Raw genomic sequence first — 22,829 nt, 5'->3', positions numbered from 1 at the left:
TTTTTTTTTTTTTCAGTTGAGTGTCAGGTGAAATACACTGAGTTAGATTTTTTTAAATTAATTTTTTCTTTATTTTTTATTTTTTTTAAAAATTATTTATTTATTTTTAGAGAGGCAAGGCAGGGAGAGAGAGAGAGAGAGAGAGAGAGAGAGAGAGAGAGAGAGAAACATCAATGTGCGGTTGCTGGGGGTTATGGCCTGCAACCCAGGCATGTACTCTGGCTGGGAATCGAACCTGCGACACTTTGATTCACAGCCCGTGCTCAATCCACTGATCTATGCCAGCCAGGGCTGAGTTAGATTTTTTAGAAGCCCTTTTATATTGAAAATTCATGTCTTTAAACTACTTCTAATCATATCCAATACTGAATAGGTATTGTCGAGTTTGCATAATCATGCCTGAAGCGATGCCACTCTGCCACTGCTGTATGTAGACGTTGTAGATAATTGTTTCCCTCTCTTTCTCCCTCCTTTTCTCTCTGCCTGTCTCTCTTCCTCTGTCTCTCCCTTGACCTTTGTTTGGCAGTCCTTTTCCATCCCAGCCTTGGTTCCTTAGGGACCAGGTAGGGACTTCGTCTTCCTGATGCAAGGATCTCCAGACCAGTCAGCATAGTACACATCTTTTGGATGCAGTGGTTAGTTCAGAAGTTGGTAAGAAATCTAAGCTTTCCCATTTAAACTGAGTCTCCTGGGGCTATAAGAAGAGATGGTGGGGGACTGTGGCCACCTTGTGGTTACAAGGGCTACAGCTTGTGAGTTGCAAAGTGATGGAAGGAAGCTGATTAGAAATCGAATGGGAAGTCCGAACACCACACGTGGATGGCTGTGGCTCATTGTCCTCGTGCATTCTTGGTGTTCCTACGTGGCTTGGTGTGGCTGGGGGTGCTTTTCTGCATTCACTTAGTACCTGATTGACAAGCCAAGGACCTGCTTGTATTGGGTTAAATAAAGTTTTATTGGAAAACATCCCTACCTACTTATTTACTGTTGCTCTGGCTGTTACTTCCACAAAGGCATCATTCAGTAATTGTGACAGAGACCATAAAATATTTACTATCTGGTCCTTTACAGAAAAAGTTTGCTGACTTGTGACCCAGTGCTTCCATCAGATGAAATCACGTATAAGCAAATGCAAAATTCATACAGCATTGTTCCTTAATATAATAAATTGTTCCTAATATATCAGTCACTTTGGAACAACTTTTCATTTTTAAAACAAATATAGCAAAGCTGCATGAAAGCTAAGACTAGATCTAATATCTGGAGAGCAGAGTGAAGCTAACAAATGGAGAGACACCTTTCCAAAGCCATTTGAACCCTCTACATCTCTGCTTAAAGCGAGACACACCAGCCCTTAGGTGTTTTCAGTTATGTGAGCCAATACATTTCTTTTATGTTTAATCCAATTTGAGTTGCACTTTAAATCACTTTTAGGAGTAGAATTCAGGATAGTACAGAGAGTTTCCCTTTACCCTGTATCCAATTTCTCCTTTTGTTAACATCTTACATTAGTATGGTACATTGGTTATATGTAATGAACCAATATTGATACATAAATTATCTAAGGTTTACACTTTATTTGAATCTTTAGTTTCTACCTGATGTTCTTTTTCTGTTCTGGGATATCATGTTCCCTTTGGTTGTTAATTCTCTTTGGACTCGGTTGTGACAATTTCTCAGACTTCCCATCATTTTGATGACCTCCACAGTTTCGACTAATATTGGTAGGCTATGTTTTAGAATGTCCCTCAGCCTGAGTTTGACTTTTCTTCTTCATGGCTAGACAGGGGTTATGGATTTTTGGGAGGAGTACTATTATAGGTCTCTTATAAAAATTGTTTCTTGAAAAACAAGAATGGACAAGATAAGGTAAATATGAGACATTGTTCTTATCTTCAATAATTTAATAATTTTTATTTAAAATCATTTAAATCACATGCCCACCTCCCCCCATAAAACTAGAGTATATTCCCTAATTCTTTCTGCCCTCCTTTAATGCCTCAGTTTATCATGCTTACGGTTCCTTCATGTAAGATTAATCATTTTGGACCTCAGAGAGCACTGCATATATTTGAAATAAATCTTCTTAAAAATGGCTCATGTAGCGTTGTGAAAATGTTGCACTCTCAAAAAAAAAATCTGTAGCCCTGGCTAGGTGGCTCAGTTGGTTACAGTGTCATCCTGAACACCAAAAGGTTGCAGGTTCAATCACTGGTTAGGGCACACACCTAGGTTGCAGGTTCAGTCCCCATCTGAGGTGCGTATGAGAGGCAACTGATTGATGTTTCTCACTCACATCATCAGATGAAGATTAAAAATTACATATATATATTATCTGCAACACAATTGTTTTAAAAGATTATTTTTAGAGAGGGAAAGAGAGGGAGAGAAACATCCATGTGAGAGAGAAACATCAATTGGTTTACATACCCGGACTGGGGACTGAACCCATAACCCAGGCATGTGGCCTGACCAGGGGTCAGACCTGCAATCTTCCGCTTTGAGGGCCAGTGCCCAAACAACTGAAGCACACCTGCCAGGGCTGCAACATAAAATTTAATTCAAGGTAAAGGAACCTGTCACATTATCAGGAGTTTTAGTCTAATATTTGTGTTTCAATAATGCAGAATTCATTTGATGCAAGTGAGATAAGGCACACTTTTTTTAAAAAAAGATTTTACTTACTTATTTTTAGAGAGAGGGCAAGGGAAGGAGAAAGAGAGAGAAACATTAATATGTGGTTGCTCTCATGTGCCTCCTACTGAGGACCTGGCCTGCAAGCCAGGCATGTGCCTTGACTGTGAATCAAACCAGCAACCCTTTGGTTTGCAGACCTGTGCTCAATCCACTGAGCCACACCAGCCAGGACAGGCACACTATTTCTGACGCATCCTGCAGTATATTGTTTAGTAAGGGTTCCAAGGATGCTATGATGACATCTTTGACTCTTGCATCGGTTGCTTTTCTCCTTTGCATTCACAGCACCTATTGCCAGTTGCAGGAAATTTTAGTACATTATTGCATGCAGTCATTTGCCTTTGGCAAGTAATTCTGACAAATGGAAGATTAAAAGTTAGGTGCTATAAGTGGTAAACCACATTCTTTGTATCAGATAAAATGCCTCCTGCGGTATTTTTCTGGTTTAGCTGAAGCAGTGATTTTGTTCATTTTCAATGAAATGTGAATTTCCTTGAGCATAGCTACTACATGCTGGTGCCCTGGGGAACATTTCTTCATTACCCTACATACAATTTGTATCATTTAAATTTTCAAGCTGCAAAACTGCCAAGTGAGTCAAAACACTTGCTGCTTACACAAATAAAAACTCAGATTCTTTAAGTATACTGTATTTTATTTGAAATGTGTTATTATGAAATAAAACTTTTGGTGGGATTTAGTGAATAAAAGTAAGACATTATATATTTTTGGGAACAGCTGGGTAAAGTTTAGATGAAAATATAACTTGAGATCCAAATTAATCATTTGGTAGCCTAGATAAGGTTTGTTCTTTATATGTAGAATGAGCAACTGTTTAGCCTCCAAATTAAAACTTTTTTGGCTTCTTATAAGTATTCTAGATCACAAATATCTGAAGTGCATGCTCTTTAAGTACACGTATATAAATACATGAAATGCTCTGAAGTTTTCTGGGATGTTTTGTATAAGCAGACCTAACTGCCAGCAAGAATGCTTACAGTTGTAGTGTACTACGTTATGTACTGTGGTAGCTATGACATTCTACCAACTGTGATAGAGTCATATAAGCATTTAAAATAAGAAATATTCATGGAGAAATAAGTGTACCTTATGTTGAGGTAAATCAAGCGGTATGGTTTGCAGTCGTGTAAATGATGCTGGTATAGCCTTCATGAGAATAATTTGCCCCCATAGACCCAAGAAGTCCAAAATGAAAGTTAAAATAAGATGGTGATTTTCCTTCTTTCAAATCGCCAGATCTCTATGCTGTGAAGCTGGAACTTCTCACATGTGTGTGTGTTACAGACATCACGGTTTTGCTTCCACTTCCCACAGGGAGCGTCTTATTTGTGCACCGCCAGGCAGCTAGGTAGAGGTTATGGTTGTTAGTAATGTTACTATTTTCTTTCTTTCGGGTCTTGTATTAATCACATTACAGCCAATGAACAACCCTTCCGTATTTGAATTGATCAGTTCTGAGCTATAGGCTTAAAAAAATGGTTATTTACACAATTTTAGCACAGTTCATTTAGGAATGCTATTTCTTTTGCTTGAATTATTGATCATTTCAGAAAGTAAAAGCATGTCATTTGGGGGGGGTGCTTAGTTTTTGTGCTTGCTTTTCTTATGTAAATACCTGACTATTAAACAACTGGGCTGCTGGATAAGTAAAAGTAACTGAAGAACCTCTGATGCAGATTCTGGGAGCTGGTCCCTGGAAACCTAGTAGGTCTATGAAAAAACAGAACCTCGCAGCCAGTTCTACCTGGGGCCTCTCATGCCAGTTGCAATTGAGGGAAGAGCCTGAGCTAAGCTACCTGCCTGCTGCACTGAACTGCCTGCCTGCACTGCGTTCCTGCCCTGTGAGTTAGCCCTCGTAGAGGAGTTCCTGAAATCCCATTTCGACTAGTAGGACTGAGGCTTTTCCGGTGCAATTGGAACTGTGCAGCGGTATCCCCAGCAGCATCTTCACCAACCACTCAGAGTATTTGTAGCCTGACAGTTGAGTACAGTGTGCTTTAGACCAATCAAACTGCAAGGATTTGGAGTCCTCCTAGGCAGGAGGCCGAATCAGTCAGGGACCAAGGGGACGGCAAATTCTGTCTATATAAGTCAGCTCCCCTCTGGCTCAAAGAGTACATTTCCTCTTTCCACCTAAGAATAAAGATTATATTTTCCGGCTGGAGCTGAAACACCAAAGATGAAATACCAAAGATGTCTCACTGGACCAGAGCTGAGAAGAGCAGGCAGAGCAGGGCAGGGCAGAGTGGAGCTGAGCAGAACCCAGCACAGCCCAGCCCAGCCCAGCCCAGCCCAGCCCAGCATGGAGCAGAGTGGATGGAGCAGGGCTGTGTAACCCAAGAGGGGCCGCCCGCAGTGGTGCTGCTGCACAGCCATGCCATTTCATTGGTGAACTGTAACACTACTGGGCTCTTCTTGCACAGCTGTGTTGTATCACAGTTGAGCTGTTTGCACTGTGAGGTAGAGAAAGGGAACCTGAATTTCTGGAGTTTAGCTTAGTTTACTGACTTCAGAATAGATGGTCTTCAAGATTTCTTCTGTGAGAATTATTTGAATCTCTGAAACTTCTGTAGGCGCTAATGGTTGTTTTCTGTAGGCGATAATGGTTGTTTTAAGTTCTTTGTGTTCTCTGACACATATTTCTCTGGCCCTTCGTTTATTTTAGCAGTAAGGGGCCACTGGCTGGATTCTTTACTATAGCAGACATCTGCACGGGATATTCAATTAGGGAAATATTCCTAATTTCAGGGGTGATAGCCTAAAAAAATGTCAACAGCAGTCTGGGAACGGCCCCCATATTGATTCACAACCAGGGGTCATGCAGTCGATCATTGTGTCACCTGGTGTAATTTACAGAGTGTCTTGAGGAACAGTGCTGGCTCCTTTACTGATATCAGCCAGACCTTCTGGACAATGATTTGTGTCTGTTTCATTGGCGAGTTTTTAAGGAGTCATACAAAGTTTACTTTTTGCCTTCTTCCTTTTTTTCTCAGATGGTCCTTAGCTGACCAGAGACTTCATCTCACCCAGTTCTTCTTCCCCACCCCTCCGTAAAAATAACTTCTTTTGTGTGCTACTGATTTCAGGTAAATTAAATTCTAATTAGAATACTTTCCACGTTAAGGTTTGAATGTTTAACAAGCTTGACACTCTCAAAGATAATTTGCTTTTGAAATTGTTGTTAATAAAAAAAATTCTCTGAATAGGTTATGAGTCATTGTTACTAATGAGTGTGTGCATATTCCTGAACTTTTGGGGGCAGAAAAATGGATTGAGAATCTGTTTTAAAGCCACAGTTAAAGAAACAGCCTTAGTTTTTTTTCTTTGGAAAACAATGCTGCGAGTGACCACACTTTCTCCTTGTATGCTCACTTCCTGGCACATGTTGCACCTGTTTTTATTATTAAGCTCTTTTACATGAGGCTATGCAGTTATTGAAAGATTATAATGAGTTCAGTTCTTAGTGCTTTTTTCTCTTAAAAGTTCAGTTTCCTAAAATCTGTATTATAGATATAAAATTCCCACCCTTGGTTTATTTCTTTCTATCAGTTGTCATTTGCTTTGAAATATGTCAGAGTGCTTTGAAAATAGTAAACTGCTGTACTGTTCTAAGGCAGTGTTTTTATTAGTGGCTGTTGGTTGATGCTGGCAGAAAATCCAGTGCATGATGAATTGTCTTTTCCATTTGTTCATGGAAAAACCCCTTGCTAATTTGTGGACACTGTTGCAACTGTTCTTTGACTTGGAGATTCTGATGCACTGATCAAATAGTAACAGTATTTTCTTGGGGTTGGGAGGAGAAGATCATCTGGTTCTCCTTGGCAGATCTATGGCACGTGGTACTACCATGCTGGATTTCCAAGTTCATGAAGGTTTATTTATGTTTCTCCCTCTGTGTTACATTATATCATGAATCCGTGTTTTCTCAGATATGCAGCCTGTTGCAGGTAGGTCTTTGACCCCCTGATTCCTACAACCATTTATTCTCATGTTTAGGAGTTGGTGAACTAAGTTTAGCATACTAGAATGGGATGTGCTGGCATTTCAACTTTTTTCATGTGTTGGATCATTGATTCTGGGATAGCAGTGTCTTCTTGCCCAAGTAGGATTGATTTATAATGTTTCTGTCCTCTACTTTAAGGATATTCCATAGTTCATGCAGCTTTTATGTTGTTGTTGCTGTTTTTAAATAATAGGAAATGATTAGTGACAAACGTACTGGGTAGAGTCTTAGTGTCATTCATAGATTGTTTGGATGTGCGCAGGCATTGCCCTTGTCCCCAGCAGACTGGGGAGGAGGACAGAGAAATGTCCTAGGTGGCAGCAGAGGGTGCAAGAGCCGTAGGTTAGAAGTCAGACACCTGAAACCTCATCATCCGCTCCACCATGGATAGCTGCCCCACTCTTTACTTGGTTAAGTCATTGCAAGATTATCCATGGCCCTTTGAGTACTTTCTTCCTTGTATTTTCTATCCTTTTTACCATTCTGCATTTTTAGATGGCTGGAAGATAAGTCAGAAAACATCAAACTAAAGCATTCAATATAGCTTTTAAGAATTAATGCCTGTAAGGGAAATAAAACAGAGGAACCTGTAGAACACTATTGGAAAATAATTAGCAAGATCCAGAATGTTAGAGATTATATAGGACCTGGTTTCTTTAAAAAATATATGACAGAAAGAGGAAGGGGAACCTTTCAATCACAAGAGGGGGGGCCCAAAAACCCCAGAATTATCTTCTGGAGGGCGGACCCCTTGTAGTACAGGCTTCTCCCGCTAGGTGGGTGCTCTAGGAACCCATCTGTATCAATGCACCAGCTGGCATCTTTGTGAAAGAGGGTGTGAATTCAGCTTCAGGGAATTTCTTTCAAAGACTCGGCGTGCTTGCCCATTCCATGATGGGTGATTTCGGAGCGACCTGCCCGCACCGTGCTGAGTGCTCAGCAGTTTGTGATCAGAAACAGCGTGACCCCCACGCCCGCCCCTCCCAGCCACCTGATCTTGCCCTGAGCAACTTTTTTGTTTCTCCAGATGAAAAAGGCTTTCAAAGGGAAACATTTTGCTGATGTGAAAGAGGTGACATAAAAAATGGCTGAAGCACTAAAAGGCATCAAAAGTGATGAGTTCAAAAACTGTTTTGGGCAGTGGAAAAATGTCTCAGCAGGTGGGTGGCATCAAATGGAGAGCACTTTGAGGGCGACTGAAATGTAAAAATAAACACACAAAGTTTTATAAGTAAATTCTGGGGTTTTTTTGGGGTCTCCCTTTGTATAGTTCAGGTATCATGTAGGACTTTCTGATTAAAACAAACCAACTTTAAAAAAAAAGATTCCTAGCAATTAGAAAACTTTTGTACACTGACTGGATGATTGTGATATTAAGGGATCATTCACTAATATCCTTAAGGGAGATAATGATATTTTAGTAATTTAAAAAAGAGTTCTGCCCTGGATGGTATAGCTCAGTGGGTGGAGCCTGGGCTGTGAACCAAAGGGTCGCCAGTTTGATTCCCAGTCAGGGTACATGCCTGGGTTGCAGGCCAGGTCCCCAGCAGGGAGGGGGTATATGAAAGGCAACCACACATGGATGTTTCTCTCCCTCTCCTTCCCTTCTCCTCTCTCTAAAAATAAATAAATAAAATATTTAAAAAATAAAAGAGTTCTTATGAGAATTTTGATTCCTCACTTAAAGGAGTTTAACGTGTTTTAGTAGACCCAAAACCTAGATTCACAAAACATCCTTTTGTAGTTACACCTTCCATTTTCTCAGTGTCTGTTATTTATAAATATTGTGTCACTTAGATACTTTAGGAGTACTGTTTCTTTTGATCACTTTGGTTGTAATGTGATTAGACATGGTTATTATGTTCAGATGAGGACATTTAACTTCAGAGGGGTTTTTTTTTGCTGTTTTATGATTTCAAAACTTTTTATTTCCCTATTTCACCACAAGGGGGCGCCCTGCCTTCTGTTGCCACAATGCCTCAGAACTTGGGTGTTGACCTCAGACACTGCTTTGTTGTCCACAGTCTGGCGGATGGTAGTTTCTTGGATGCCCTGCATGGAGATGCTGTTGTCCAGGGAGCCACCGAGATCGAAGTCCTCCCTGTCTCCTAGCAGGCGGCAGTAGGTGGCCGTCTTGGCCTGCAGGTTGACCTTGATATTCAGCAGGGCCTCATATTCCTGGGCCTGGCCCTGTCCCTCTGCCCAGGTCCTGGGCATCTCTGACTCCTGGTGCTGCAGTATCTCGTGAAACTGTTCCATCTGCATGGCCTACCCCATCTCTGCCTCCCTCAGGTGTTCTCCAGTGTGGCCTTCAGATTCCTCATGGAGTCCAGGCTGATCTCCGAGGACCCATCCACATGTCTCAGCTCTGTGGGTGTCATCTCAACGTTTCCTCTCTAAGTGGTCTGCGAGGTGACCACTTGGTGCTCTCCTCAGTCTGCTGGAGCCAATACTTGTCTAGCTCCTCTCGGTTCTTCCAGGGCAGCTTACCATCCTGGGCCTGCTGTCTGCCGTGGTCTTGCTGAGGTCCTGAGATTTGGGGGCACCCTACTCCATGGTCAGTCCAGAATTGGCAGTCTGGTTTTGTAGACCATTTACTTCCTCCTTGTGGTTCTCCTTCATGAAGGGCAACACCTCCTTGAGAGCCTCAATCTCTGCCTCCAACTACAACCGAGTGATATTAGTGTCACAAAAGACCTTTTGGAGCCCATCGATGTCTCTCTCAGAACATGAGGAGCTCCATCTCATACTTGATTCTGAAGTCATCATCAGCAAGATGGGCGTTGACCACAGAACGTGCAAAGATCTCAGCCCTTAGGCCCTCACTAGTCTTGAAGTAATGCCCCCAGTCTCTGCTGGGGAGTCCTTCTGGACTCTGCTCTGTGGTCTGTGATTTTCAAACTCCTGGCCCCTCTCCCTCTCCAGGTAGGAGGCCAGGCATTGCAGAGTCTCCCTCTCTCTCCGGGTGCCCGCTGTGCTCTCAGACTCACAGCTACCCCATTGGCCAGGCCTCTGAGCCCCCAGTTGCACCAGATGCTGGTAGAGTAGCAGGAGATGGAAATCTGGGAACCTGAGCCCCCGGCATCTGCATAGACACTGGCCCTGCTGTTGGCTGGCTGAGCTGGTGGCTAGGCAACTGCGTGGAGCCTAGGTCCGGTAGTTGGTGAAGAAGCTGGAGCGGGTGATGAAGCTCAGGGTTGTTCAGGCAGGACGGTGAGAAGCCAGACAAAGGTTCAGGCCATGGATCGAACATCAGAGATCTTAAGTAAGTTACTTAAAGTAGTAAGTGGCACAGAAGGAATTTGAATCATTTGAGCTTCATTAAATAAAAAAAAATCTAACAGTATTTCCAAAATGAAAACCATAGATACTCAAAAGTAGTACTGTTGTTTTCAATTACATTGTATATTTAACGGGCATACTTACTTACAGTAGTGACACAGTAGCTAATGCATTGCACACCCATTAGTCATGAGCTAGTTTCTAAACCTGCTTATCTTACCACAAGAGAATAGTAATGTAACTTGAAGATTCTGAAGTGAAACTTTAAAAATTGCTTTATTATTTTGCCAGTTCTGTTGGAGACATCACAAAATGTGCTTTGCATTTATTCTGTATTTGGAAAATGTCAGCTGTAAAGCACCATAGACAATAACATTAATATCTGGCTGCAGGAAAATAAATCAGAAATAGGCAGATATTCAGTTCTTAAATAATGTATCATTCAAATTTACATATGTCTGTCTTTAAAGAGCTATCTATATTTTCTTTTTACGTCTCTATTGTGTATTATTTTTCAAAAGTTTCATATTATTATTATTTTTGCAATTGATAATAGTTACTAGAGCAAATTTCTATAACAGGAGAGAATGGGAAAAATGCCTGTTTCCTGAAATAAATTTAAGTGAGCAGGTAGTAGCTTAATTCTCCCTTCTAGGGAAATAAAACTGAACAATTAGTGACACCAGGAGAAGTTGCCTTATTGTCCTCTTCTTCCTCCTCCTCCTGATACCAGGAGAAATATACTTACTTTTAAATTATTGTTATTATTATTTTGCTTATTTTTATGTTGTTGATGTTCAGAACGTCGTGAGAACAAAAGCACGAGTGCCAGTGGTATTCCGTGTGCTGCGTTTCTTCCTCTGGAGACAGCTGCTGCCCCTGGTGCCGTCCCCGTCTGTGTTCTGCACACACGTAGTCACGTGTGTTGCTCTTTCCTCTTCGAAAGTGTGAACTGCAGGACTTTATGTGTGTACTGTTCTACGCCTTTACCTTTTCCTTCTTCACCTTAAAGTGTGTGCCGTAGGGCTTGTTCCACCTCACGACTCGCGCCATGCTTGCTTGTGCTTCTCACTTGCTCAACTGTAGTTTTCCGTCCTGTGGATGTTCTGTAATCTCATCATCTGGTTTTTGTTAATGGGCAGGTTAGGTTGTTTTTATTATTCTATTTTGTGATTATGAAGTTTGCTACAGTGAACAATTTTGGAATTTCTGGGCCAAAAATTTGTGCGATTTGAGTTTTAGTAGGTTCTGCCAAATTGCCTGGCACACAGGTCATACCATTTTATATTTCTGTCAATAGTGTATATTCGTTTTCCCACATCTTGTTTCAAACAGTTTGTTAAAAATCTTTGCCTGCTTAAAAAAGCATCTTATTGTGGATTTTTGAATTTCTTTTATGAGTGAAATGAAATACTTATTATGTTTTAAGGTTATATTATCTTTTTCTATTATTATTCTGTTTATATTCTTTGCTTGTTGATCTTTTGGGTTGTTGAGTCTTACATATGTGTAGGAATCTGTTATATGTTAAGGAAATTAACCCACATGCGCTCTTATATGTTCCAAATATTTTTTCTCATTTACTTTTGAATTCACTTCCCCATATATTTATAACATGTGGGTGTATATATATGTGTGTGTGTGTATGTATTTATATAGAAGATTTTAAAATTGATAAAAAATTAAAATGTGTCAGATTTTTATTGTTTTAGGGCTTCCTAAAATTATACTTAGCACTTTCCCACTGTTGAGATGTTAAGAGCTTTTTTGTGATTTTCTCTTATGGTTTTATTTTTATGTTTAAAATTTTGATTCATCAGGAATTCATTCTGATGGATGGAGTGACGAAGGGATTCAATTCCATGTCTTCAGTCTAGAATTGGTAGGGGATTTATAACATAGAGATATTTCAATCATCCTCTAATTTTTAAAATGGGTTATCAGGACAAAATTCCGTATGGATTTGTCTTGAGTGGAAATTATTGGACTAGTTTGTAAGATAGCTCTGTAAATTGTTCAGGAATTTTTTCCAGATTTGCTACTATCAAGGACAGTTTGATTTCTAAATCTATTCCCAGGCTTGAAATGAATTTTGGTTTTTAACAGAAATACATGTAATGACCACAGTCAGTAGATTAAAATTACACAGAGTTTTGAAGTAGCAATATTAAAACAGTAACATGCTATGTAAGTTGCATTTTTTTTTAGGAAGGAAAAAAGCATTGTATAAGTGAAGTCGGGTAGAAGGCTTATTTTCCTTATTTTCAAGTATGAAAATTCAAGGGTATCCCAAAAGATGCCTTTAAGTTGTTTTTATCTTGTCAGATTTAGCAGAAAACCAGGGCTCAGGAGTTCGCTGCTGCTCAGTTGAAAGGCAGACGCCTCTGACCGCCTGACGTGCCCGGGACGGCACTGCCAGGGCTGCTTCCTCAGGGGCCGTGGTAGCGCTGCCCGTGCTCTGGATGCTGTACTTTGCACTCAGGTCCCGGAGAGTCATTTTATTGCTGCTGTTAGCATCTGTAGCTTACATAATTTTTGAAAATGTTTCATGCACATAATTTTCAGCATATTTTAACTTAGGACGTTTTTTTTTAAGGCTCCGGACAAGTCTGGCTGGGAATGTCCTCCTTTGGATACCTGAGCAAGGGCGTGTGTAACAGTCATTACTGAGGGCAAGGAAAGACGGGTGTGTCCTGTTAGAAGGCACGAAGCTGGGCGGGTCCTTGGACTTATCTTGTCTACACGCTGTGGTCCTCCTTAACTGTGGGATCTACAGCCCTGTCTTTCATCGTGGCTGGTGCAGCAGAACTTCACACATAGTGTTATCTTTCCTAGTTTTTGGTTTGTTTTTCTTAAGTCTGAAATAGCAAAAGGATATATAAATCAGAAAAGCCTTCATTTTGAAAACATCTACTTTCAACTTAACTGGGTACTTTGAGAAGATAAAAATAGTGATTAAATAAATAATAAATAATTACTGAGAAAATCCCCTGCCTCTGGGTTCTGGTTCGGTTATTTATGTAGGTCACAGGCCCGAGGCCGAGGGAGGGGCCTGGGTGCCACAGGTGCAGCCGTCACACAGTGAGTATGCTGTGTGTGATTTCCTGTCTTCGCCAGCTGTAATTACACCGGGACGCAGTGCACTGCCTAGCGCGCTCACATGTCACTGGTGTGTCGGCCACACACCTGAGTGTACATAAATAGAGCCGAGCAACCTGGACATAAGGGTTCTTTATTCCATGCCTTGAGGTTTCAATTTTCAAGTATAAGATGGAGACTGAGAGTGAGAGCAGCACTGTGGGAGATGACAGTGTCTTTTGGTTGGATTCTGAAGATACCACCCAGATGACTGACAGTGAAGTGGGAGAAAGGGAAGAAAATTTCAGGTAATTATGGAATTCTCAGCTCTCTCTCTCTCAACTCTGTTTCTGTTCACCCCCACCACCCCCTGCCCATCCTCTGTGCTTTAATCTCTTCCCAGTGAGACTTTTCCCCTCTCTGGGGGAAGGTTTGGTGCTGAAGAGGGCAGGTTTCTAGTTGTATACAGCACTCTTCATTCCACAGCTTGCCTGGAGCTTGTAAAATGCATTCCTAGTGACTTGTTAGACACCAGGAAGAGAGGGTGTCAGACAGGTTTTGTAGTGGCATTTCAGGAATTTCAAGTAGAGACTCATAGTGAACTACTGCCCCTTCCTGTACCGGATTTGTATCTGATGGATTTAATCTGAATTTAAATACGATAGGGTTTTCTTTCTCTTTCTTACGATGTGTTGGTATATGTGTGAATGCGGCTGCTTTTGTTGTCTTACTCCTGTGTATGAAATACTTCATTTAAGTACAAACTCATTATTTCATGGTTTTGACCCTCACTGGTCTCTGACCTGTATCTCACTCCCCACTGCCGCCCCCCCCCCCCCCCCCCCCCCCCCCCCCCCCCGTCATTCCTGGTATGGAACCTCTAGCTGTAACTTCGTAACTGAAGCTTTTAGGAATGCCTCCTGAACCTGCAGCTTTCAAAGTCCAGTGGTGTTGGTGAAGAAAGAGTCTGCCCCGGCTTGTGGAAACCATACCATTTGTTTATTAATGCTGTTGTAGCGTTACAGGTCTTTGGAGGCTTTATTTTGGCTTTTCTTTTTCCAATAGGGTTAGCAACTTAATTTTTTGGGAGGCATTATCAAAATCTCTTGAAGAAGTTTGTAGTACATATTATCACTGCCACCCACATGGGCAATTAAACATCTTTTATAATTTTACCTGTGCGTACTTGGGTAGGTGAACTTACCATTATTTTCATCAGACCTTATCTTCATGTTTGATGTTCAAAAAAAGCATCTCCCTTTCTCAAGTTAAAGGATTTCTTTAGCCACAGATTTTTATTTTTAAAGTCTAGGCTAAATGAGAAAAGGTACTGAATATTAGGAACTCTTGATAACCCACACTAACTTTGCTAATCAGTGGTTACAATGAATGAGAACCGTGTTTTAAATTTTAAAGAATAATTTATTGGAAATTATTTTATGTGCAATTCTTGTGCTAGCTTTCTCAGTCTCTCCATGAGGTTCTTTCTTCGAGCCTTTCTTTTTTGAGCAAGCCACTTTTTCCCGAAGATTTGCTGAGGTTCCTTAGAGTCCTTAGTTTTCTGTTTGGTCAGTCTCATGAATGATTAGTAGGAATAAAGTATTTATTTTGTTTGTATCTGTTTGACCCAGTATTAAAATTATGGAAGTTACTTGGGGGTATTTGTTAAAGGAAGAAGCAACCTAGACTTGTTGTAATAATAGATTTGGCACTGCGATCCTTGATTAACTTGTTAGGCAACAAAGCCTTCCTGGAATTTTCTTGTGGCAGTAAAGTTGAGAAGCAAGTCTGTGTGAGACTGAGCTTTTCTCTTCCGCAGGCCTATGTGACAGCATCTTCATCCTGAGTGACTGAGGTACTGCAAGCGTTGATTCAGGAAACCATGGTTCTGTAGGGTGCTTGTCCTCTTCACAGTGGTTTTTCGTATCTGAATACCATCACGGCTCTCCCAAACCAATTATGTCCTTAAGATTTGGCTTCATTTTGTTCATAAAAGCAACACAGATTCAGAGATCAGCACATACATTTCATGTAATACATCTCACCTACTCAGCAGTAAGACATGAGGAGGTGGGGCACCGGCACTTTCACAACAGTCGCGGCACTGTTCCGGCTGGAATGCCTGGCGGGAGGAAAGGCGTGTGTGGGCACCCAAGGTGAAGGGTTGCATGGCAGGAGTTGTAGTGTAACCTTGGGAGAACCAGATAGTAGACTCAGTATATGAGTATATATTGTATATGAGTTGTTTTTGTAAATCGACTTAATAATTTGAAAAATATACAGAACAGTATGCTAGTACACATCAAACCAAACTATCATTATCGATTATATTCTAGTTAATTTCCTCTCATACACACACATACACACAAACAATGAGAGTAAAAGATTATGCATTAGTCCTTTTCTCTGATAGCTTCTAGGCTAGGTTTTAAATTCATTCTTAAAGAATAGCAGTGTGTCACTTGAGGCACCATGGCTAAGAGCGTCAAGTCACACTGCCCCTGGAATGTCGGTTCCAGTGCTTCCAGCTAACGCAGACGGACATTAATGTTCGTCCAGTTGCTTTTGGGATAGCATTCATTTTTGGACTTGGTTGGAGGGAAGGATACTTTTTCCTACAGTCCAGCACTATGGGAAGTTGCTCAATCTTCTTCATGGCAGTAGTTCAAATGTGTTTATCATTGCATCACAAATCTCTCATTTTCTGATTTGTAATTTGTAGAGTGAAGTTAATAGCTACCTTATCACTATGGTAGAATAGTTCTTGGGCTGAATATTTAGCACTCCTTGGAGTCCATAGAATAGAATAGTCCTTACAGGTTATTAGAAGAACCCCTCTGTAAATCAGAAGGGGGAATGTGAGGCAGAAAAGGAAAAACAAGTGTTTTGATTCTTTTAAGAAAGAAAAATTTTACTCAGGATTTGTTACATGCAGTGTGCTAAGCCAAATATGTTATATTCAGTATATTGGTTATCTGCCTATTAGTCCTGTGCAGTAAGTCTTATTTTTCCTGTTTTCCAGATGAGGAAATTGTGGCTCAAAAAGCCAGTTGACCAAATTGTCAGAGTATAGTAGAACAAAAAATTGAACTCAGGTATAATTGATGTTGAAAGTGAAAGACTTTAGTTTTATAAAAGATTTTTGACATGGCTGCTGCTAAACTTATTCTCTGGTAAGTAAGAACTTTTAGAGACTGTAGCTGATAATTTCAGTTCTGAAATTCCTTCTGTGAGGAGGTATTGAGTACCTGTGATATATAGATTATTCAGCCAATGTAAAAGTGAATTTATGCACACAATGATGTGACCTTTTAAAGATACAACCTCCAGGACACCTAGGAATTATTACTAACTCACAATCATGAAAGGTTCTAGTTCTTTGGCATCTGAGGGTAGAAATGCTTATTGTGTAATCTTTTGTAGTCTTCTCTAATATTACATTATTGGCAGATAGCAATGGCCTGGCAAGTATGACATACAGTTTGAAACAGTTACAGAGATGATACTAGTATAGTGCATAATTGAACCCCATCTTTAGAACTTGTGTATCTTTAAAATCAGAGTGTGCAGATGCCCAAATCACTCTGTCAGATCTTTACTTTATCTCCATTGTAAGGCAATAAGGAACTTCTGACTTGAAACTAGATGATTTGGTGAACATAATTTAATTTTCTTGGTTTATAGCATCCCAGAACTAACCTAGTTTAGGCACTTGATTGGTTGGCGGATGGCTTTATCCATTCTCTGCTTTATTTAAAATGATGCTGTGACTTAGAAGATGTTGCAGCAGTCCAAATAGGTATCAAGGGCTTGAAATATGGCATTACATTGCTTCTCATTCTTGTTTTTAGTCACCTCTAGGACGATTTACTTTAATGACTAAATTATTCTAGAAACCCATACAGCTATCCCACGATTCCCTGCTTTTACTACCATGACTGTTCCTTTGTCTTCAGTAGAAATTCTTGATTTGGGGATTCTCAGTCAGTGTGTATGAGCCTGAAGGACAGAGAGGTCGCATTAACAGTCAACCACTGACATATATACCAGTATCATACCCAGACCTACAATCTGCTCTGACTTCTTCTAGGCAGCTCATCTTTAATAATCTGCTATGTACAATACCAAACAAATATGTATTTTTTTAATTGTCACCTGAAGAAGTGTTCGTTAATTTTTAAAGAGAGAAGACGGGGGAGAAAGAGAGAGGGAGGGGTAGACATATCGATGTAAGGGAGAAATGTAAATTGGTTACATCCCGTATGCGCCCCGACCAGGGGTCAAACCTGCAAACTAGGCAGGTGCCCTGACCATAGACAGAACCCATGACCTGCCGGTGCATAGGACAGTGCTCCAACCAACTAACTGAGCTACCTGGCCAGGATAAAGAGGTGTATTTCGCAAAAAAAAAAAATAAATAAAAATAAAGAAAAAAGATTATATTACTTTGTAACTTTTTATGTGTGATCTGGAGTAGCGCTTCTCCCCCATGTGTTCTTTTAATATTAAATATAATTTTCACCTAACATACTCCTACCGGTGTCACAAAAATAATAAATTTAATTGTAATCAGCAGTCTGTTGTGAACATCTCTTAATCTCAGAAAATTTTACGCCATATTGGAGTGTAGCCATCAGCCCGACTGTCTTTGTAATCTGTGAAGGGAGTCTGTCTCAGTCGTGAGGTGGGCTGGCACAGGGTTTTATGGCGTTTCAGTCACTAAACTCATTGTGGTGGAATCTCAGGTGAGTCTTTCTTATATCTGTCTGTATAAGGCTTCTGCAGTTCAGTTCAAGAAGGGACTTAGAGCACAGAAACTACATACAGCTATATAAAATTTGCTAGTTATTAAGTTACATATAGTTAAAAGTTTAACCTATTTTTCCTTTTGATTCAACTTAAACATTAAACTTGCTTAAAACCATCAATTGTATGTTCAAACTTAGGAAATAAAATTTTCGAAACATTTAAAGTTCTATTTATAGATGTAATAGAGTCAGTTTTCTTTTCAAAACCATTATGTGACTAACCAAGCAAGATTATAATGAAAACAAGCAAAACCTTACTAGGTATTTAATTTTAGAAGTTCTGCTGATCTTTTGTTGTCCATTGATGATTAGCTTTTCTGTCCATGTTCACATACTCATATATGTACTTTTTCCATTATTATTTGAAAAGTCAAATAATATTCTCCACTCAATTGTGTTGTTTTTCCCACTGTGGCTCTGTCTTTTCTTCTCTACTTCTCCCCCTGTTAAGCTCTTCAGGATACTTTTACTGCCTGTTTGTCTCAGTTTCCTCCTCCCTGGATGAGACTTTTGGTACCCTTTATTTGTCACCATTGTTCCCCACCCCCAATTCTGTTTTCCTGTTGAGGTGATTTTATATTTTTGTCATTTATTCAAATGTAATCAATACAGACAGACCTCAGAGGTACTGTGGGTGCGGGTCCAGACCCCTGTAATACAGGGACTGTTGCACTGAAGCGAGCCACGTGACCTGTTTGGTTTCCCAGTGCTTACAAAAGTTATGTTTGCACTGTACTGTGGTCTGTTAAGTGCACAGTGGCATTATGTCTAAAAAAAAAACAGTGTGCATGCCTTGATGAAAAATACTTTATTGTTAAAAAATGCTAACTGTCCTCCGAGACTTAAGCTAGCCATAATCTTTTTGCTTGTGGAGGGGCCTGTCTCGATGTTGATAGCTGCTTCTCAGCATAAGATCACGTGAAGCTTGCTGCACTGACTGATGCTTTCTTTCCTGAGCGACTTCTCTGTAGCTTGTGATGCTGTGTCATGGCTTTTACCCAGAGAGCTTCTTTCAAAATTGAAGTCAGACCCCTCGAACCCTGCTGCCGCTTTGCCAACTAAATTTGTCTAATCTCAATCCTTTGTTGCTATTTCAACAGTCTTCACAGCATTTTCACCAAGGGTATATTCCATCTCAAGAAGCTACTTTTTTTGCTCATCCTTAATATGCAAGTCCTTATCTCTTCAAGATTTATTGTGAGATTGTAGCAATCCATTTACATCTTTAGGATCCACTACTAGTTTTAAGTTTTCTTGCTCTTTCTACCACACCTCCACTGAATCACTTTCTCCACTGAAGTCTTGAACCGCTCAGAGTCATCCATGCGGGTTGATATTTTGACCTCTTCTCATTAATCGTGGATGTTCTTAATGGCGTCTAGAATGGGGAATCCTGTCCAGAAGGTTTTCAATTAATTTTTCCTAGATCCTTCAGAGGAATCATTACCTATGGCAACTATAGGCTTGTGAAATATGTTCTTAAATAAAAGACTTAAAGTCAGAATTACTCCTTGATCCATGCGCTGTGAAGGAATGTTGTGCTAGTGGGCACAAAATTAATCTTGTTTATTTTCTTCAGTGCTCCTGGATGCCTGGGTGCATTGCCAATTAACAGTAATAGTTTTGAAAGAAATGTTATATTCTGAGTGGTATGTCTCAATGGTGGGCTTAAAATACTGAGTGAACCATGCTGGGAACAGGTGTGCTGTCGTCCAGGCTCCGTTCCATGTAGCAGAGTGGATTTAGCACAGTACGTGAAGCCCCTGGTATTTTTGGAACGTGAATGAGCACAGGCTTCAACCTAAAGTCACAAGCTGCATTAGCCCCTGACAAGAGAGTCAGCCTGTCCTTTGCACCTCTTCTTTCTAAAACCCAACAAGCAAGAAAAACAAACAAGAACTCATAGACAGATAACTACATGGTAGTTATAGGGGGGAATGAGGGTGGGGGTAAATAAAGGGTAAAGGAGATGAAATATATGGTGATGGAAGATTTGACTTTGAATGGTGGGCAGGCAATGCAATATACAGTTGGTGTGTCATAGAATTGTGCACCTGCAACCGATACAGTCTTATTAACCAATGCCACCCCTTTGAAACTTTTTTTAAAGCCAGGCATTGGCATCTCCTCTCTAGTATGCAAGTCCTAGATGGCATCTTCTTCAGTATAAGCTGTTTTGTCTACATTAAAACTCTGTTGTTTATTGTAGCCATCTTCTCGAATTATCTTAGCTAATCTGGATAGCTTGCTACAGCATCTGTGTCAGCACTTGCTGGCTCACCGTGTGTACTTCTATGTTACGGACATGGCTTCTTTCCTTGAACCTCATGCCCAACCTCTGCTGGCTATAGACTCTTCTTCTGCACCGCCCCCGCCTCTGTCAGCCTTCACAGAATTGGAGAAAGTCGGGGCCTTGTTCTGGAGTAGGCTTTGGCTGAGTGGAATGTTGTGGCTGGTGTGATTTCCCTTCAGACCACTAAAACTTTCTCCCTATCATCAATAAGGCTGTTTCACTTTCTTGTCATTTGTGTGTTCGCTGCAGTAGTGTTTTTTATTTCCTTCAAGAACTTTTCCTTTGCATTCTCATTTTGGCTAACCGTTTGGCTCAAGTGGCCTAGCTTTCAGCCTGTCTTGGCTTTCAGCATGCCTTCTTCGCTCCGCTTAATTATTTCCAGCTCGTGATTTGTAGTGAGAGGCGTGCGACTCTTCCTTTCCCTCGAACACCTGGAGCCTGAGCAGAGGGAGCGAGAGATGGGGTGGAGCAGTCAGAAAATACCCATTTTTAAGTTTTCCATCTTATGTGGGCGCAATTTGTGGCACTCGGAAACAATTACAGATCACCACAGCCAAATGTAACAATAGTGAAAAAGTTTGAAATTCTGTGAGAATTACCAAAAAGTATCACAGGGATGTGAAGTGAGCAAATGCTGTGGGAAAAATGGCACGGATAGACTCGTTTAACACAGGGTTGCCAGGAACCTTTGATTCGTCAAAAGCGAGTGTCTGCCAAACACAAGTGAAGTACAGTAAAATGAGGCAGTGTGAATCTATCGTTGCTCAGTGCTCGCTGCTGTTGCTTCTCCTTTCTTATCCAATTCCGTCTTAACATGCCGTTCTGGTCCAGGTGGTATTTGGTTGATATTTTCTTGAATATTTTTTTTTGTTGAGGTACGTCCTGAGTGATGTGCTCTGATTTCTTCCATGTACTAAAATGTCATTTTATTTTCTTTTTCTTTGTAGGTAACTTTTTCTCTCTGAGTGCTTGCAAGATTTTTTTTTATTCATAGTTATTTATATTTTGTCATCAATTCTTCATCTTTCAGCTCAGTGACTTCCACTCATCAGATTCAAGTATTCATGTTAGGAATTTTTTATTTTCTATTGTTAACTTAATTATTAGTTCTTTTCTATCCGTAATGATTTTCTCTTTGTAGAACCTATTTACTGCATATTAGGTCTCCTTAATCTACCCTCTCTTTCATGTTGTATTTCTTTTTACATTTTTATTTTGGGAACTGAAATATGTTTTGCATTTGTTCTGTAGGCCACTAGTTCCATCGTCTTTGATCTCCCACATTCAGTTTCAGTAGATAATTAATTTTAAGGGTTCTTATTCATATATAGACGTAACATATATACTGGCATATAATATTTATATACAGTAATTCCCCCTTATCCATGGGGGGTGTGTTCAAGACCCTCCAGTGGATGCCCGAAACCGTGGATAGTACCACACTTGACATGTACTGTACTGTGTTTTTTCCTACACATACACATTTTGTTACTTAAAAGAAGCACTTTATGGATTCTCATTGGCATATCCCGGTTGTCAGCATCACTACTGTTGCACTTTTTGGCCATCAGTAAGTAAAATAAGTGTGACTTGAACACAATGCTGCCACACCAGGACAGTCCATCTGATAACTAAGAGGTTACTGACTGATGAACGTGCGGGAGCACCTTCTGCATGGAGACTCTGGACAAAAGGATGACTCATGTCCTGGGGGCTGGACGGACTGGGATGGCACGAGATTTCACTATGCTGTTCAGACTGGCATGCAATTTAGAACCTAGGAACTGTTTATTTCTGGAGCTATCCATGTAATATTTGTGGACCACGGTTGACCATAGGTAACTGAAACTGTGGAAAGTGAAACAACAGATAAAGGGGACTACTTTAGTAAAAAATTTAGGTTATTGTTTTTCTTACTTAGTTTTGCAGCTTCATTTATTTAATGCACATGTTCATTTTATTGTGACTGAACAGAAGTTTTGTTTTTGACTGCTAAGCTAAATATCTGACTTTCTTTGCCTCCTTCCCAACCAGTCTCGTCTCATCTCTTCTCTTCTTTTCTCTTTCTCTTTTCTCTTTTCTCTTTTTTTTCTCCCTTCCCTTCCCTTCCCTTCCCTTCCCTTCCCTTCCCTTCCCTTCCCTTCCCTCCCCTCCCCTCCCCTCCCCTCCCCTCCCCTCCCCTCCCCTCCCCTCCCCTCCCCTCCCCTCCCCTTCCCTTCCCTTCTTTTTCTTTTCTTTCTCTTCTTTTTCTTTTCTTTCTTTGTTTTTTTCCATCCCGTGATGCATGTAGCTTCTGCCTTGCTTCTCTTGGGTACAGACATTCACATCAAGAGCTCTAATTCTTCTAATTGATTGTTAAATTTCTTTGCAGGTAATTTCCCAGTTTTTATTAATTATTTTGGGGACAAATCTTTCTTTTGTGGAGAGAAGTGGGAGCATAGCCTCCTTTAAACTTACATTTTCTATTTTGGCCTATTAGTCAATATGCTTTTTGTCTTCCAGAAGTTGATCAAGATCTCTTCTGGTCTGCTGATCCCACACATACCATTCTGCTAAGGGTGTGCTTTTTATTCAACTTACTGACTTTTCAGAACCTTGGGGAAGGAGAGATCTGTTCTCCACATATATGTAGTTCTTGAATAGGAAG

General features: G+C 40.4%; 1 protein-coding gene and 1 pseudogene across 3 annotated transcripts in view; one reads left to right on the top strand and one right to left on the bottom strand.

Annotated features, from left to right (window-relative positions):
• Positions 1-22,829, top strand: part of ARHGAP32 (Rho GTPase activating protein 32) — a 265,997-nt gene that overhangs the window by 62,476 nt on the left and 180,692 nt on the right. The window contains exon 1 of one of the 3 annotated variants that reach the window (XM_036014652.1): positions 13,008-13,389. The exons of 1 other annotated variant lie outside the window; for it this stretch is intronic. In XM_036014652.1, coding sequence (XP_035870545.1) covers positions 13,274-13,389 — 116 coding nt within the window. In that variant the 5' untranslated portion in view covers positions 13,008-13,273. Of the gene's footprint in view, positions 1-13,007; positions 13,390-22,829 lie in introns of those variants that run through there. One more of the 3 variants, XM_028527566.2, reaches the window with a different exon arrangement.
• LOC114510233 lies at positions 8,472-11,056 on the bottom strand (annotated as a pseudogene).

Source organism: Phyllostomus discolor, chromosome 13, assembly GCF_004126475.2.
Source record: "Phyllostomus discolor isolate MPI-MPIP mPhyDis1 chromosome 13, mPhyDis1.pri.v3, whole genome shotgun sequence".
NCBI classification, from domain to species: Eukaryota; Metazoa; Chordata; class Mammalia; order Chiroptera; family Phyllostomidae; genus Phyllostomus; species Phyllostomus discolor.
Note: the sequence above shows the minus strand (reverse complement) of the source record. Positions and strands in the feature narration are given on the sequence as shown.